The sequence below is a fragment of the Scleropages formosus genome, chromosome 14, assembly GCF_900964775.1.
Source record: "Scleropages formosus chromosome 14, fSclFor1.1, whole genome shotgun sequence".
Taxonomy (NCBI): domain Eukaryota; kingdom Metazoa; phylum Chordata; class Actinopteri; order Osteoglossiformes; family Osteoglossidae; genus Scleropages; species Scleropages formosus.
The window spans coordinates 14,373,723-14,387,729 of NC_041819.1; the positions used below are offsets into that span (position 1 = coordinate 14,373,723).

The 14,007-nt window shown below is 49.0% G+C and overlaps 1 protein-coding gene across 1 annotated transcript; it reads left to right on the forward strand.

Annotated features, from left to right (window-relative positions):
• The first annotated feature begins 4,035 nt into the window (after positions 1-4,035).
• pgk1 (phosphoglycerate kinase 1) lies at positions 4,036-12,206 on the forward strand. The gene is made up of 11 exons (XM_018728590.2): positions 4,036-4,225; positions 6,088-6,138; positions 6,684-6,839; positions 7,476-7,620; positions 8,559-8,662; positions 8,961-9,080; positions 9,774-9,888; positions 9,994-10,173; positions 10,476-10,653; positions 11,220-11,318; positions 11,543-12,206. Exons 1-11 carry the CDS (start codon positions 4,161-4,163, stop codon positions 11,581-11,583), a joined length of 1,254 nt encoding a protein of 417 aa, XP_018584106.1. The 5' UTR covers positions 4,036-4,160; the 3' UTR covers positions 11,584-12,206.
• The last annotated feature ends 1,801 nt before the right edge of the window (positions 12,207-14,007 follow it).

Here is a 14,007-nt window from a genome sequence, read left to right on the forward strand (position 1 = left end):
CGATCTCATTCTTTCGGTCATGATCCAGAGCTCATGACCATAGGTGAGGGTAGGAACGTAGATCGACCGGTAAATTGAGAGCTTCGCCTTACGACTCAGCTCCTTCTTCACCACAACAGACCGGTACAATGACCGCATCACTGCGGATGCCGCACCAATCCGTCTGTCAACCTGCCGCTCCATTTTTTCCCTCACTTGTGAACAAGACCCCGAGATACTTAAACTCCTCCACTTGAGGGAGTAACTCCCCCCTAACCCAGAGGGGGCAATCCACCTTTTTCCGACTGAGGACCATGATCTCGGATTTGGAGGTGCTGATTCTCATTCCCGCCGCTTCGCACTCGGCTGCAAACCTCTCCAGTGCACACTGTAAGTCTTGATTCGATGAAGCCAACAGGACCACATCATCCGCAAAAAGCAGAGATGAGATCCTGCGGCCACCAAAACAGACACCCTCCATTCCCTGGCTGCGCCTAGAAATTCTGTCCATAAAGATAATGAACAGAATCGGTGACAGAGGGCAGCCCTGGCGGAGTCCAACATGCACCGGGAACAGGTCTGACTTACTGCCGGCAATGCGAACCAAGCTCCTGCTCCGGTCATACAGGGAACGAACAGCCTGTAGCAACAAGCCCTGAACCCCATAATCCTGAAGTACCCCCCACAGGATGCCACGAGGGACACGGTCGAATGCCTTCTCCAGGTCCACAAAACACATATGGACTGGTTGGGCAAACTCCCATGAACCCTCCAACACCCTAGTGAGGGTATAGAGCTGGTCCAGTGTTCCACGGCCAGGGCGAAAACCGCATTGCTCCTCCTAGATCCGAGGTTCGACTATCGGTCGGATTCTCCTCTCCAGTACCCCAGCATAGACGTTCCCAGGGAGGCTAAGGAGTGTGATCCTCCTACAGTTGGAACACAATCTCCGGTCCCCCTTCTTAAAAAGAGGGACCACCACCCCGGTCTGCCAGTCCAGAGGCACCGTCCTCGAACTCCACGCGATGCTGCAGAGGCGTGTCAGCCAAGACAGCCCCACAACATCCAGAGACTTGAGAAGCTCGGGGCGGATCTCATCCACCCCCGAAGCCTTGCCACCGAGGAGTTTTTTGACTACCTCAGCAACTTCAGCCAGGGTAATGGACGAGTCCCCCTCCAAGTCCCCAGCCTCAGCTTCCTCTACGGAAGGCGTGTCGGAGGGATTGAGGAGATCCTCAAAGTACTCCTTCCACCGCCCGAGGACATCCTCAGTTGAGGTCAGCAGCGCACCACTTCCAGTGTAAACAGTGTTGGCGGAACACTGCTTCCCCCCTCTGAGTCGCCAGACGGTTTGCCAGAATCTCTTTGAGGCCGACCGAAAGTCTTCCTCCATGGCCTCACCGAACTCCTCCCAGGCCCGAGTTTTTGCCGTGGCGACTGCCAGAGCCACGCTCCGTCTGGCCCGCCGGTACCTGTCAGCTGCTTCAGGAGTCCCATGAGCCAGCCAGGCCCGATAGAACTCCTTCTCAGCTTGATGGCATCCCTTACCTCCGGTGTCCACCACCGTGTTCAGGGATTGCCGCCGCGACAGGCGCCGGAGACTTTATGGCTGCAGCTCCGAACCGCCGCCCCGACAATGGAGGTGTGGAACATAGCCCATTCAAACTCAATGTCCCCCGTCTCCCTCGGGACCTGGTTGAAGCTCTGTCGGAGGTGGGAGTTGAAGACCTCTCTGAAAGGGGCCTTCGCCAAACGTTCCCAACAGACCCTCACTATGCGTTTGGGCCTGCCAGGTCTGTCCAGCTTTTTCCCCTGCCATCGAATCCAACTCACCACCAGGTGGTGATCAGTTGACAGCTCAGCCCCTCTCTTCACCCGAGTGTCCAAGACATATGGTCGAAGGTCAGAAGAAACGACTACAAAGTCGATAATCGACCTCCGACCTAGGGTGTCCTGGTGCCAAGTGCACTGATGGACACCCTTATGCATGAACATGGTGTTCGTTATGGACAAACCGTGACTAGCACAGAAATCCAATAACAACTCACCGCTCAGGTTCAGATCAGGGAGGCTGTTCCTCCCAATGACGCCCCTCCAGGTGTCACTGTCGCTGCCCACGTGGGCGTTAAAGTCCCCCAGTAGAACGACAGAGTCCCCAGTGGGAGCGCTTTCCAGCACGCCCCCCAGGGACTCTACACTGCGATATGACATTTGCGCATAAGCACAAACGACAGTGAGAGACCGTTCCCTGACCCGAAGGCGTAGGGAGACGACCCTCTCATTCACCAGGGTAGACTCCAACACATGGCGGCTGAACTGGGGGGCTATTAATAAGCCCACACCCGCCCGCCGCCTCTCACCCTGGGCAATGCCAGAATACTGGAGAGCCCACCCTTGGTCGAGAAGAGTGGTTCCAGAACCCAAGCTGTGAGTGGAAGTGAGCCCGACTATATCTAGACGGTATCTCTCAACCTCCTGCACTAGCTCAGGCTCCTTCCCCGCCAGCGAGGTGACATTCCAAGTCCCAAAAGCCAGAGTTGGCGCCTGAGGTTTGGGTCGGCCGGGCACTCGGCCCCGACCACTGCCCAGATCACAACACACCGGCCCCTTATGTCCTCTCCGGCAGGTGGTGAGCCCACCGAAGAGCGGCTCCACGTCTTGGCTTCGGGCTAAGCCCGGCCAGGCCCCGTGGGCATAGACCTGGCCACCAGGCGCTCGCATGCGAGCCCCCCTCCCCAGGCCTGGCTCCAGGGTGGGGCCCCGGTGACCCCATACCGGGCGGGGTGAACGAGATCCTTGATTTAATAGTCATAAGGGGATTTTGAACCGCGCTTTGTCTCATCTGTCACCCAGGACCTGTTTGCCATGGGAGACCCTACCAGGGGCATATAGCCCCAGGCAACATAGCTCCTGAGATCATTCAGGCACTCAAACCCCTCCACCTCGGTAAGGTGGCGGTTCGCGGAGGGGCCTTTAGTGGTCCGTTAATGTTTATTCCCTAAACTGCAGCACCTCAGGAGTAAACATGAACAGTTGTTTTTCCTTTGAGATGTATAATCTGAAGGCTTGTGTACTTTGTTCCATGAAGCAGTCGCTCATATTCACACAATGGCACAGCGTCACTGTGCCCTGCAGCTCAGGAACTTCTGTGGCAGTGTGAGTTTGTGCAGTAACACCTTTTGTATGTATGTCAGATTCTCCAGCTCATAAGCTACACCTACACTCTATTACTATTTTATGATGATCCCAGTAAAATAATGACACCGGTTACAGGTCTTTCATTAGGACATGGGGTTTCTGTCGAGGCCAGCAGGTGGCATAATGGTTACATGCACAGTGTTTGCAACAGAAGGACCTGCATTGAATGCTCCATTCCTGCTGCTGTGCCCAGAATAGATTAAAATTACACTGCTGTTTAAATGGGTAAATCACTGTAAGCAGCTTAGTGCACAAGCATATCTTTGAAACCTGCTTTGGAAAAAGTGCTGGCAAAATATAAAGAATTTAAATTAAAGCTACAGGAAGTTAAATTCTAGAACATACTGCATGGTTTAAGTTGAAACTGAAAAAATATTTATTTTTTATGGATGTATTTAGTATCCTAGGTTTGTTAATACAACAGTTACTGAATATATGAATTAAATGTAAATGAACATATCAGAAGTAATACAAGCTCTGTATTAAAAAGTTATTACATGAAACCTTGGACCTTTACTTCTGACATCTCATGCTTCTGTACCGGGTACTTAACTATAAAACATCAGTAGTTTTCAACAGTTTTCCATTCACTCTGCCTATTAAAGGAACACTTGAATTATTCATCCTGCAGCGCTTCCCCTCCCGAGCGCACGTGCGAAACGTGCCGACGAGCTCGTGTTGTTGCGTCACTGACGCTAGACGCAGCGCTTCCTGGACTTGGGGACGCCTGGCGGATGGGGGCGTGCACCTCTAATTTACAGACAAACGACTGACCAATGACAAGGCGCTGCTTTCAAGCCCTCGCGCAGAGTCTCTACCAATGAGCAGCGCTCCTAGCGCGCAAGGACCCGTCCACTAGACGTGCCTCCTCCGTGTGGTAAGGTGACCCGCATTCGGGATCTGCTCAGTAACGGCGCGGAGGGAAGAGGACCGAGAAGAAAAGGAGCCGAACTTAGCCGAGCAGGTGCAGAAGAGCGGTCAACATGTCTCTGTCCAACAAGCTCACCTTGGACAAGGTGGATGTGAACGGGAAGCGCGTGCTAATGAGGTAGGCGCGTTTCCTCTGCTGCGGTGCTGGTCTAGTGAGGCACGAGCCTAGATCTGTTATTTTCTGGCATCACTCGGGCATCACACACAGTCATCGGCGCCCGTGCATCCCCATTTCCCCCCTTTCAGGACCCCTCAGCCCGGATTGACAGCATCCGGGCGGCACACGTTGCCTTTTAACACGTTTCGCGTGTCAAGCACAGGAAGTGAGTCACCGGACGCGCGCGGCGCGAGTGGGTCTCGATCCCACAGTGAGTACGTGCGGAGGACGTAGGGGTGGAGGAGGGATGGATGGTCGCCGCTGCCTGCATGGACGAGTTACTTAGTCTTTGCAGAAAGCAGCTGGATGTACAAGCGACATGAATGATCGACCCCACGCAGAGAGAGTGTGCGCGCGCGCGCCTCCCCGGTTTACTCACTTCATCAACTTCTAGCTAGTCAGTGCAACTGATGATAATCGTGGGTGGGGTGGGCTACGGAGATGTCATGAGCACTGGGTACCTGCTCATACATCTTTCTGGAGGTTTGCGAAGTGTTTTTAGGCCCAGGTTTCGCTTCCCCCCCTGGCTTCGTCCTATTAATTTCTTAGCATGGCACAGTGACCGTTTCACTGGAGAAGAACAACATGTGGATTTGATTTGGAAGTCGGTAGGTGCTGCTCAGGATCACGGGAGGTCAGGTCTCATGAATGCTGAGGCCTCTCTCGAGTCCTGAGATTCCCGGGCCTTCACGGCTCATAGATTGTAGACGGAACGAAAGCAGCCTTCTGCTCATAGTGGTTTTTCCGATGAAGGTTAATTTTGACAGTGATGATGTCATTCCCCCCGTGGAGGGATTCCCCCCCAGGAGTCCGCAGACCGCGCGGTCTCCCCTCGGCGGTCTTCTCGACTCGCTCGGTGCCGGAGCGCGTTATGTAATCTGTGCTGTGCCTGGTGCTTGCTGAGAGTCTCCATGGTTGGCCTGATCTCCTGCCCCCCCACCACCATTCAGCTGCATCCTGACAATGGACCTCATACGTAGGTCGCGTAGCCTCGGCGGAACGGGTTTCACGCTCAATATTAGGAGGGTGAGTGGCCCCTGCTGCTGGTTACTTTGCACATTCCTCCACGTGTGCGCGCACGCGTGATTGAAGAAGCGGAGTATGGATCAGTTGCTGGAATCATCTCCAGAATGGTCACTGTTTGTCTGATTCCCTGTGGGTTCTGTGTCAGGAATGACCTTCGTTTATCTAGCCAATCAATGATGGCCCTCGGTCTCGGCGCAGGTCGGAGAGGCTCCCAGATGGCGCATGCCATTGGTCAGTTATGCGGGGGATGGATGCGGCAGCCAATCATTTTGATTTCATGTAGCCTGATAATTTGCAGTGTTTTGCAAATTTGCAAAAACCTTCAATTTTTTAAAAAAATTGGTGTTAGAAACTTTGTGGCGAAAAATACCGTGCTGCTTGTGTGTGACGCCCTTGTGTCCCATGGATTTACCACAAAATGGTTATTTAATGAGGAGCAGTGATTTTTATCTGACATGATAGGTGTGTAATGACCAATTCCATATGTTGCTTTAGAGGAAATCATGTGTGTAGTAGTGCAAGTGCAAAATAAGTGAACCCCAGACTGCTAAACCAAGTAGGTAAGTAGAATCAGGTGTGTAAATCACAATCCTTTTTTTTTTTTTAAGAATTTTAAGATTTAACATTTAGATTTAATGTGTATTTCAATATTTTATATATGAATAATGACCACCACTATAGAGTTCATCTACTTTTTGGTAGAACGGCACATTTTGGACCCACTTTATAGTCTGTTTCCACTGACAGTCCAGTAAGTGTTGGCTGATACTAAGCGTTATAATCCTTGTTTCCTGCAGGGTTGATTTTAACGTACCCATGAAGGACAAGCAGATCACAAACAACCAGAGGTATGGTGACACTGAAGTATTAGTTAATTTCTTATGCAATTCATTTTTTTTTTTCTCCTCAAGCTTCATAGTATTTGGTATGATGAGGAAACTCAAGCTGAGCCACTGGTAATCTGACATTTACTGTACTGTACTGTTATTTTTAGTTCTCGCTAGTCGTTCCATTTGGCCCCCTCTTACTCCTGGTTGGATTACACATGTCTGGGCAGTACTGATGTGTTCCTGAGTCTCCTTTAAAATAAGTGTAATGCTGAAGATAAATGAACATAGATGTTTTAGTCACCTGTGTCTCCAGTAACAACTTCTGCATTGGTTTTGTGTGTGATACCAAGATACTGACTGTAGTTAGTGCAAGACGATTCTTAACTTGGACATTACATTTTTGGGGCCATTGCAGTGGGAGTAATTGTAATGTATATGGAAATATAACCTGTGCATGTTCACCTTATGAAAAGGTAATGTGTGAATATAGAACCCATGTGTATTGTATGGGTCCCTCCCCCCAATAGCTGTTCACCCCAGGGTGTCCGTGTGTCCTTTTCCAGGATCAAGGCTGCGATCCCTTCCATTAAGTACTGTCTCGACCATGGGGCCAAAGCTGTGGTCCTCATGAGCCACCTGGGGAGGCCCGATGGCGTCCCCATGCCTGAGAAGTTCTCTCTCGAACCCGTTGGTGCAGAGCTTAAGACCCTCCTTGGCAGGTGGGTGTCCACTGCGGCACCCTCCTCATTCATAGAGATGGCCTCTGACATGTTTCTTGGCAAACATATTTATCCTCTGTGCTGCCAGTTCCATGTAGAAGATGTATTTTTGGAGAATATTTCCCAGGACTTCAGCATTTGATCTTAGTAAACTAATATTTTTCTAAATGGTAAAACACTTTCTTTTTTTGTAATAAAGTTATTAAATACCAGATGCGAAAAAGGGCAACACACAACCACATCACCATCATGCATACTTAAAAAGAACTTCATAATACGAGACATTATTTGCTTATTTGTTTATTAGAAAAACAAACCTGTTTTCTTAGCTTCCTCTTGAAGTCACAAAACAGAGAAGTGAATCATTAGAAGCTTTAAAAGCAGTACCTACTAAGAAAATGTATTCAGTTACTGGACAAAGGTTATTATGGTTTGAAGTCCCAGGACTTTAAGTGTTTAAAATAAATAAATAAATAAATAAATGGAAATTGCCCAGCAAAACTTAGAGGAACGGTCCTGTTTTGTGACAAATGAGCTCAGTTCATGTTGAGACCAAAGGTGTGTGTGTGTGTGTGTGTGTGTGTGTGTGTGTGTGTGTGTGTGTGTGTGTGTGTGTGTGTGTGTGTGTGTGTGTAGGGATGTTCTCTTCCAGAAAGACTGCGTGGGTCCTCAGGTGGAGAGCGCCTGCGCCAACCCGGCTCCCGGTTCGGTCATCCTGCTGGAGAACCTGCGTTTCCACCTGGCCGAGGAAGGCAAGGGCAAGGATGCTGCGGGCAACAAGGTGAGGGTGGCACCACCCTGGACCGGCACCAGAGCGGCACTGCAGGGCTTGACAGGAGCGCTAACACAGAAAATGTTGCAAGGGTAGAGTTTCCCAACGGCACAGAGTGCGTGTAAATGCCAGGGATGTAGGATTTCATCACAGAGCAGCAAGACATCAGACGTATTAAGATGCGTCCTGTTTTTGTTCTGCATGAAAAGCAGAGCAGCACATGTAAAAGGAGCACTTTAACTGCAAAGGCTCCTTTCGGCAGAAAGAATCTGACCGACTCGTCGTTCGTTCAGCAGAGCTTTGCGGCAGCTCAAACCCTTCGGCTGCCGCAGCCCTGACTTCTTGACATTTCCACGAAGGTCAGCGGGGTCTCCCGGTCGGCCTGCGTTGCTTTTCTCGTCCCCGACGCCCTGGCTGGTATGCCTCTCCTGGAAGCCAAGAGGGGGTGGGGATAGAGCAGGGTTCGACGGGGGTCGCACTGTGACCTTTGTGAGCAGCTGGTATTCGGAGGGGTTTTGCAGACCAGCCGTGACGCTCAAGTCCAGATCTCGAACCTCTTTCCGCAGAGGTACGAACGCAGACGGGACCTTAGAACTGAGCTCCTGGTCACTAGTCACTGCGGTACTTTTTACATGCTGACTTTTCGACCGAGTTCAGGAAGCCTTAGCTCATGTTCTCAAACAGCAGCGTTCCTCTGTGGGAAGATCATTATCTTTGCAAATATTATCATTGTCATTGATTATCAGTGACTACTTGTCCAGTGTAGAGTTGCAGAGGTCCAGAGTCTATCCTTTAAGCATAGGGCATGAGGCAGGGTACAGAATGGATGCGATGCCAGTCCACCACAAGGCATCTATGAATCACTCGATGTATTGTGATATTGCTACCATAGCTGTCATTCTACTCGGAGCTTCTGCCCCCAATATGGCTGATCTTTCTCTTGACAGACCAAAGCCACCCAGGAGCAGATCGACTCGTTCCGAGCCTCCCTGTCTAAACTGGGTGACATCTACGTGAACGATGCTTTTGGAACTGCCCACAGAGCTCACAGGTGGGGTTTGAGGGGTAGACTTTTTTAATGATGAAACATAAAGCTCTTGTGATGCCAGAAAGACTTTTACATGAACTCTCAAAGACTAAAGAATTTTTGGAGGCCTTTCCAGGTAACTTTGTTGGTCATGACAGCTGTGTGAGATGCCAAGAGGTGACTGTGGAAAGTGCATAATGTGGTGTGAAAGAGAAGTAACCTGCCTAGATTCCTTGTTCCTGAGGTTGTTGTGACATCTGCTGGCCAGCATAAGGTGCTAGCAGGCATGTGCTCTGACTGCTTGTCGTCTCCCCACACACAGCTCCATGGTGGGTGTGAACCTGCCCCAGAAGGCTGCAGGTTTCCTCATGAAGAAGGAGCTCGACTACTTTGCAATGGCTCTGGAGAAGCCGCAGCGGCCGTTCCTGGCTATTCTGGGAGGGTACGAGCTGCGTGCCGAAAACTACCTTCCTGAAAGTGTTTTTTTTTTTTTTTTTTTTTTTTTTTGAGTGGGGGGTGTGGTGCCTTCCCACAATCCCCTGCCCTTCAGGCCCCAGTTTGCATACATCAAAACTTAAATGGACCAGATCCTCCAATGCTGTGTATCTCAGTCGTACGATTGTCCAAATTTTCATATTAATCTTAGCTTTATGTTTTGTGGTTGTGGTCAGGGTTCGAACTACTCTGCATGGCCTAACTGAACTGTATTCAGCAGCCGGTTTGCAGAGTCCAAAGTGTACAGCAGTAGTTCAGTGCTGCCATGTCACTGCCGGTCACATGTAAGAGCAGGCGAACTTTGACCTGTTTAGCTCCTGCGAAAGTGCAGCGAAGAGTCTGCTGATACATGAGCCATGCAGTCGAAATCACGAGGAACTCTCGGGGAGGTTCAGAGCCCCAGAGGGTGTTGTGGTTAAGGGATCTGTTGTCGTAAGTTTACCACTTTGCTTTTTGGTATTGGAGCCAGAGCCAGTTGTACAAAGGGGTACAATTGTGTCAATGGGCTTCCTTTGGACATTGTCACCCCACAGAGAGCGCCTCATTCCACTTGTAGACCAATCACAACGGTTCTTTCTGCCACCTCATGTGCTTTTCAGACCCTCAGTGTAGTGATCCTTGTGTCTGTCACATCCCCCAGGGCTAAGGTGAAAGATAAGATCCAGCTGATCAACAACATGCTGGACAAAGTCAATGAGATGATCATTGGTGGAGGCATGGCCTTCACTTTCCTCAAGGTCCTCAGAAACATGGAGGTGAGGGAAGTGAAGAGCGTGGAAGATGTGCGGATGTGCCGTGGTTCGAAATCTGGCTGAGCTCTGCATTATCTCACGGTGCTGGGGGGGCTCTCCCTGCGGTAGATCGGCACCTCCCTGTTCGACGAAGAGGGCTCCAAGATCGTCAAGGACCTGATGGCCAAAGCTGAGAAGAACGGTGTGAAGATCACCCTGCCTGTCGACTTTGTTATCGCCGACAAGTTTGATGAGAACGCTGCCACTGGGACCGCCACCGTGGAGAAGGGCATCCCTGCCAACTGGATGGTGAGGGAGGGCAGCAGGACTTCTCCAACCACCCACTAGGTGGCAGTGTCACCATGGTTGAGAAACAACCAGAAAAAGAACTAAAGTATTTGAATGGGTGGCACTTAAAAATCCAGCCTCAACCAGATGATCTTTCTCAGTTTGCAGCTTGTCAAGTATTTAATAATATTTATATGAGGTATAATTATTATTTGGTGATATAATGTACAATTAATAATAACAGTGAGTTTCCTGTGACGGTAGTGCTTCGTATTGTTTCACTACTGGTTCGAGAGGAAACAGTTGTGTGCCCCCTCCCCCAGGGTCTGGACTGTGGGCCAGAGAGCTCAAAGGCCTTTGCTGAAGCTGTAGGCAGAGCCAAGCAGATCGTGTGGAACGGACCCGTCGGTGTGTTTGAGTGGGACAAGTTCTCTCATGGAACCAAGAACCTGATGGACAAGGTGGTTGAGGTCACCAAGAGTGGCTGCGTCACCATCATCGGTAAGACAGGCTTGCTTCCGCAGTTTCCTGCTGTTTTTTTGCAGACTGTACTTGTCATGGAAACGTACGCCAGATTCTACTGTGAACAAGGTACTTTGGGTATTGGTGAATTTTGCAACACACAAAGTAACCACACAAGTGATATGGGACAGTTAACATTGCATTCTTTTTCCACAGTTGCCATTTGCACTCCCTCACCAGAGGAGGATGCTCTGCTTCAGCAGAGTGTCACCAGCTTCTCACGTCACATTTTTTATATATATATTATATATACACACACACCCACCCAGTCTGAAACCACTTGTCCCAAGTGGGGTCATGGCAAAGCGGAGCCCAACCTGGCAACACAGGGTGCAAGGCTAGAGGGGGAGGGGACACACCCAGGATGGGATGCCAGTCCATCACAAGGCACCCTGAGCAGGACTCGGCCAAGCCCACCGTGTCACCGCGCCCCCCCTCGCCTCACATTAAAAATTCGCCATTTGTTTTATACTGATGAACATTGACTTGTCTAGAACAAGGTGTTTGAGTGAGTGTGTTTCCCAATATTTTCTTGTGGTTTTCAGGTGGGGGAGACACAGCCACATGCTGCGCCAAGTGGGACACCGAAGACAAGGTCAGCCATGTGAGCACAGGAGGCGGAGCCAGCCTGGAGTTGCTGGAAGGTATGAGTGGTCCTGCACACAGGACACTTTTGTCTGTTATTGTGTGTTTACAAAGGAGTGATAAATAGCCATGCCAGTTGTAAAGGAGCCATAAAGCATTTTTCACACAGATCACATTACAGGATGTAGGGAAGTGATGAAGGACTTTAGTTCTTTGAAAGTGTCTGTGTAAATGAAGTATGGGAGGGTGAGACAATTTGTCTTTGGGTCTGTCTCCAACACAGGTAAAGTCCTGCCCGGAGTGGATGCCCTCAGCAGCGTGTAATTGGCATGGAGGGGGGTGTCAGGCGGAGGAGAAACGGAGCACAGAGCCCCATGGAAGCCCAACCTCATTCGCTCTCCCTATAGCCATCATCACCATGGCAACACCACCAATCAGCTCCCTGCACCACACTGCATGCTGGCTCAAGACCAACTTCTGCAACAGTGGCGACAGAGGGACGGCGAGACTGAGCAACACACACACACACACACACACACACACACACACACACACACCCCCCCCCCCCAGTCAGCCAGCTTCCTCTCTGCCTCTCCCTCCTTCTAAATGGCAGCAGCCCCAGACCTGTCCAAAGTGCTCTCTCTGTGCTGTGGTTTCACTGCGCTTGTTTCATTCGGGAATTCGGTGCTTTGAGGTCATCTCTGTATCGGCGTGGCATTTGCGTGTGTCTTCTCGTGTCACTTTGTGTAGCGTGCCGCCAACCATCACGGCCTGTAACCTTAGGTTGTCTCGTACAGAGTTTTGTACTCATTTGCTCCTAGTCAAGTGTTGGACCTGAATTATGGCACCGTCTCCTGTAGGGTAGGCCAGTAGGGGTCCCTAGAACGGTTTAGTCTGATCATGTGGCCCACTCTGCTTACAAAATAAACATATTTAAAATACTAAAACTGTGTCCTGTTACTGCTGGGTATTTCTTTGTATTATCTGAGTTTCCATCTATCTCCTAATACTGTCTGTGTTCAGTGTAACTTTACATGTAGTTTTTTTTTTTTTTTTTTCCCCTTTTTGTCCTCCCATCATTTTGACTGAAGTGAATATTTTATCCCTTAATATTATTTCAATAATGTAGGTTAAGTTTAGTGGTAATACTTGCCTTAAAGTAACGCCACATGGTTTTCCTTAAACTTTTTCTATTCTTTCCTACTGCTCTCCAGAATGCTGGTTTGTCCTGGAAATTTGCTCTGTTGCAATAACCTCACGGTCCTTGAATTGTTCCAATAAAATATTCACTGAAGATTAAAACTCGAACTTAGTTTGTATAAATAGTACTAGTTAAGCGGCATGTATTGCTTGAACTGTGACTGAACCTTTTGTACACTCAAGTACAATTCCAAAGACTGTTCAGGTGTCCAAAATCCCCTGTTGAAGTTCATTAGCCAGGTGGTATGATCTCACTCTCTGCTCCCAAATTCTTCTCGGTCAGGGTCCCACAGGGCTCTCTGCGAAGTCCCATACTTTTCTCCATTTAGAGCATTACTGTGTCCTGATCTAAAAGCAAGCCTTAGCTTTGGAAATGGGTTTCAATCTGCATCTTTGTGGGGAGTTTGCATAGGTTTCCTCTAGGTGATCTGGTTTCCTCCCACAGTCCAAAAATATGTTTCAGGTGAATTTAAATTGTCCATAATGTGAGCGTGTGTTATATTGCGCTGCCATATTTATCTAATACAATCTTTACTGCGTTCATTCTTCTCTGAAGAAAAAATTGATAAAATGATGAGTATGTTTTTAAACTATTTAATGTAAAGCTGTATGATTAGAAATGTAGTTCTTACTTAAAGGAAAATTTGGTACTTCAATGATTCCGGTGTTTGGCATTAGATTATACACAGGTGACACTTTTTCTACTCAATGTTACAGGTCTCAATGCCCCCTCCTGCTGCAGCTCCCTTGCCCAAGGTACTTGTGTGTGTTATATGTGATATAAAAGATTTGCACACATTTGGATGGATGCGCTCCTGTCTCTGGCTCGTTGAGAACAAACGGTCACTCATCCACGTGCTGCTGCGTGGATCCGCCGCGCGGGGGCGCCACACACACATATTTAATCGTATAAAGTCGCAGCTCTAATGCATGGACTTTTTATTTATGTAAAATGCAGAGTCTCTGCTGGAGTTTGTAAGTGAGGAGCTTAATTTTAGGTGGAAAAATATCGATAAATGTTAATAAATCACTTTTCTCCGTTGACTCGTGTTGCCGACCACTGTCATGACTAGCAGTAGAGTAGTAAGCAGTAATAAATTACCATGATGAGGCCTCTGGTCCCACGGTAACTTACCTGCCAGCCACCTCCCGGGCCCTGTTCGTTAGCACAATGTCAAATGTCATTTAAAGGATGGAGGACAGTTAAACAATTTAAACACAGTTTCTTATAAAGAAAGTTATATAGTGACTCCTTTAAGAAACTGTGCTGCTGAATGGTGAGTCTGCATCATGGTTTAAAAAAATGTCCATTGTTATTTTTCGTTTTAAGCCCCGCACAGTGGGCCCATTGTTCCTGAGTAAATAGTAAATGGAGTGAATTGACGGACCTCTCTCTGCCATAACAACAACAAGTGGGTTTTTACCTCTGAGGAAACTTCAGCTGAACTTTAATGAACACCGACCGTCTTGAACTCGTCTCGTGCTGGCAGTTTGCTTTCGAGATGGATCCCACGCGGACCGCAGCCAGCCGTGTCTCTACAATAATAC

Excerpts from the sequence above, each read along its gene's own strand:
- pgk1 (XM_018728590.2), top strand. The coding sequence starts at position 4,161 with ATGTCTCTGTCCAACAAGCTCACCTTGGACAAGGTGGATGTGAACGGG. Across the intron at positions 6,139-6,683 it reads CAGATCACAAACAACCAGAG|GATCAAGGCTGCGATCCCTT; the intron begins GTATGGTGACAC and ends GTCCTTTTCCAG. Across the intron at positions 7,621-8,558 it reads AGGATGCTGCGGGCAACAAG|ACCAAAGCCACCCAGGAGCA; the intron begins GTGAGGGTGGCA and ends TTCTCTTGACAG.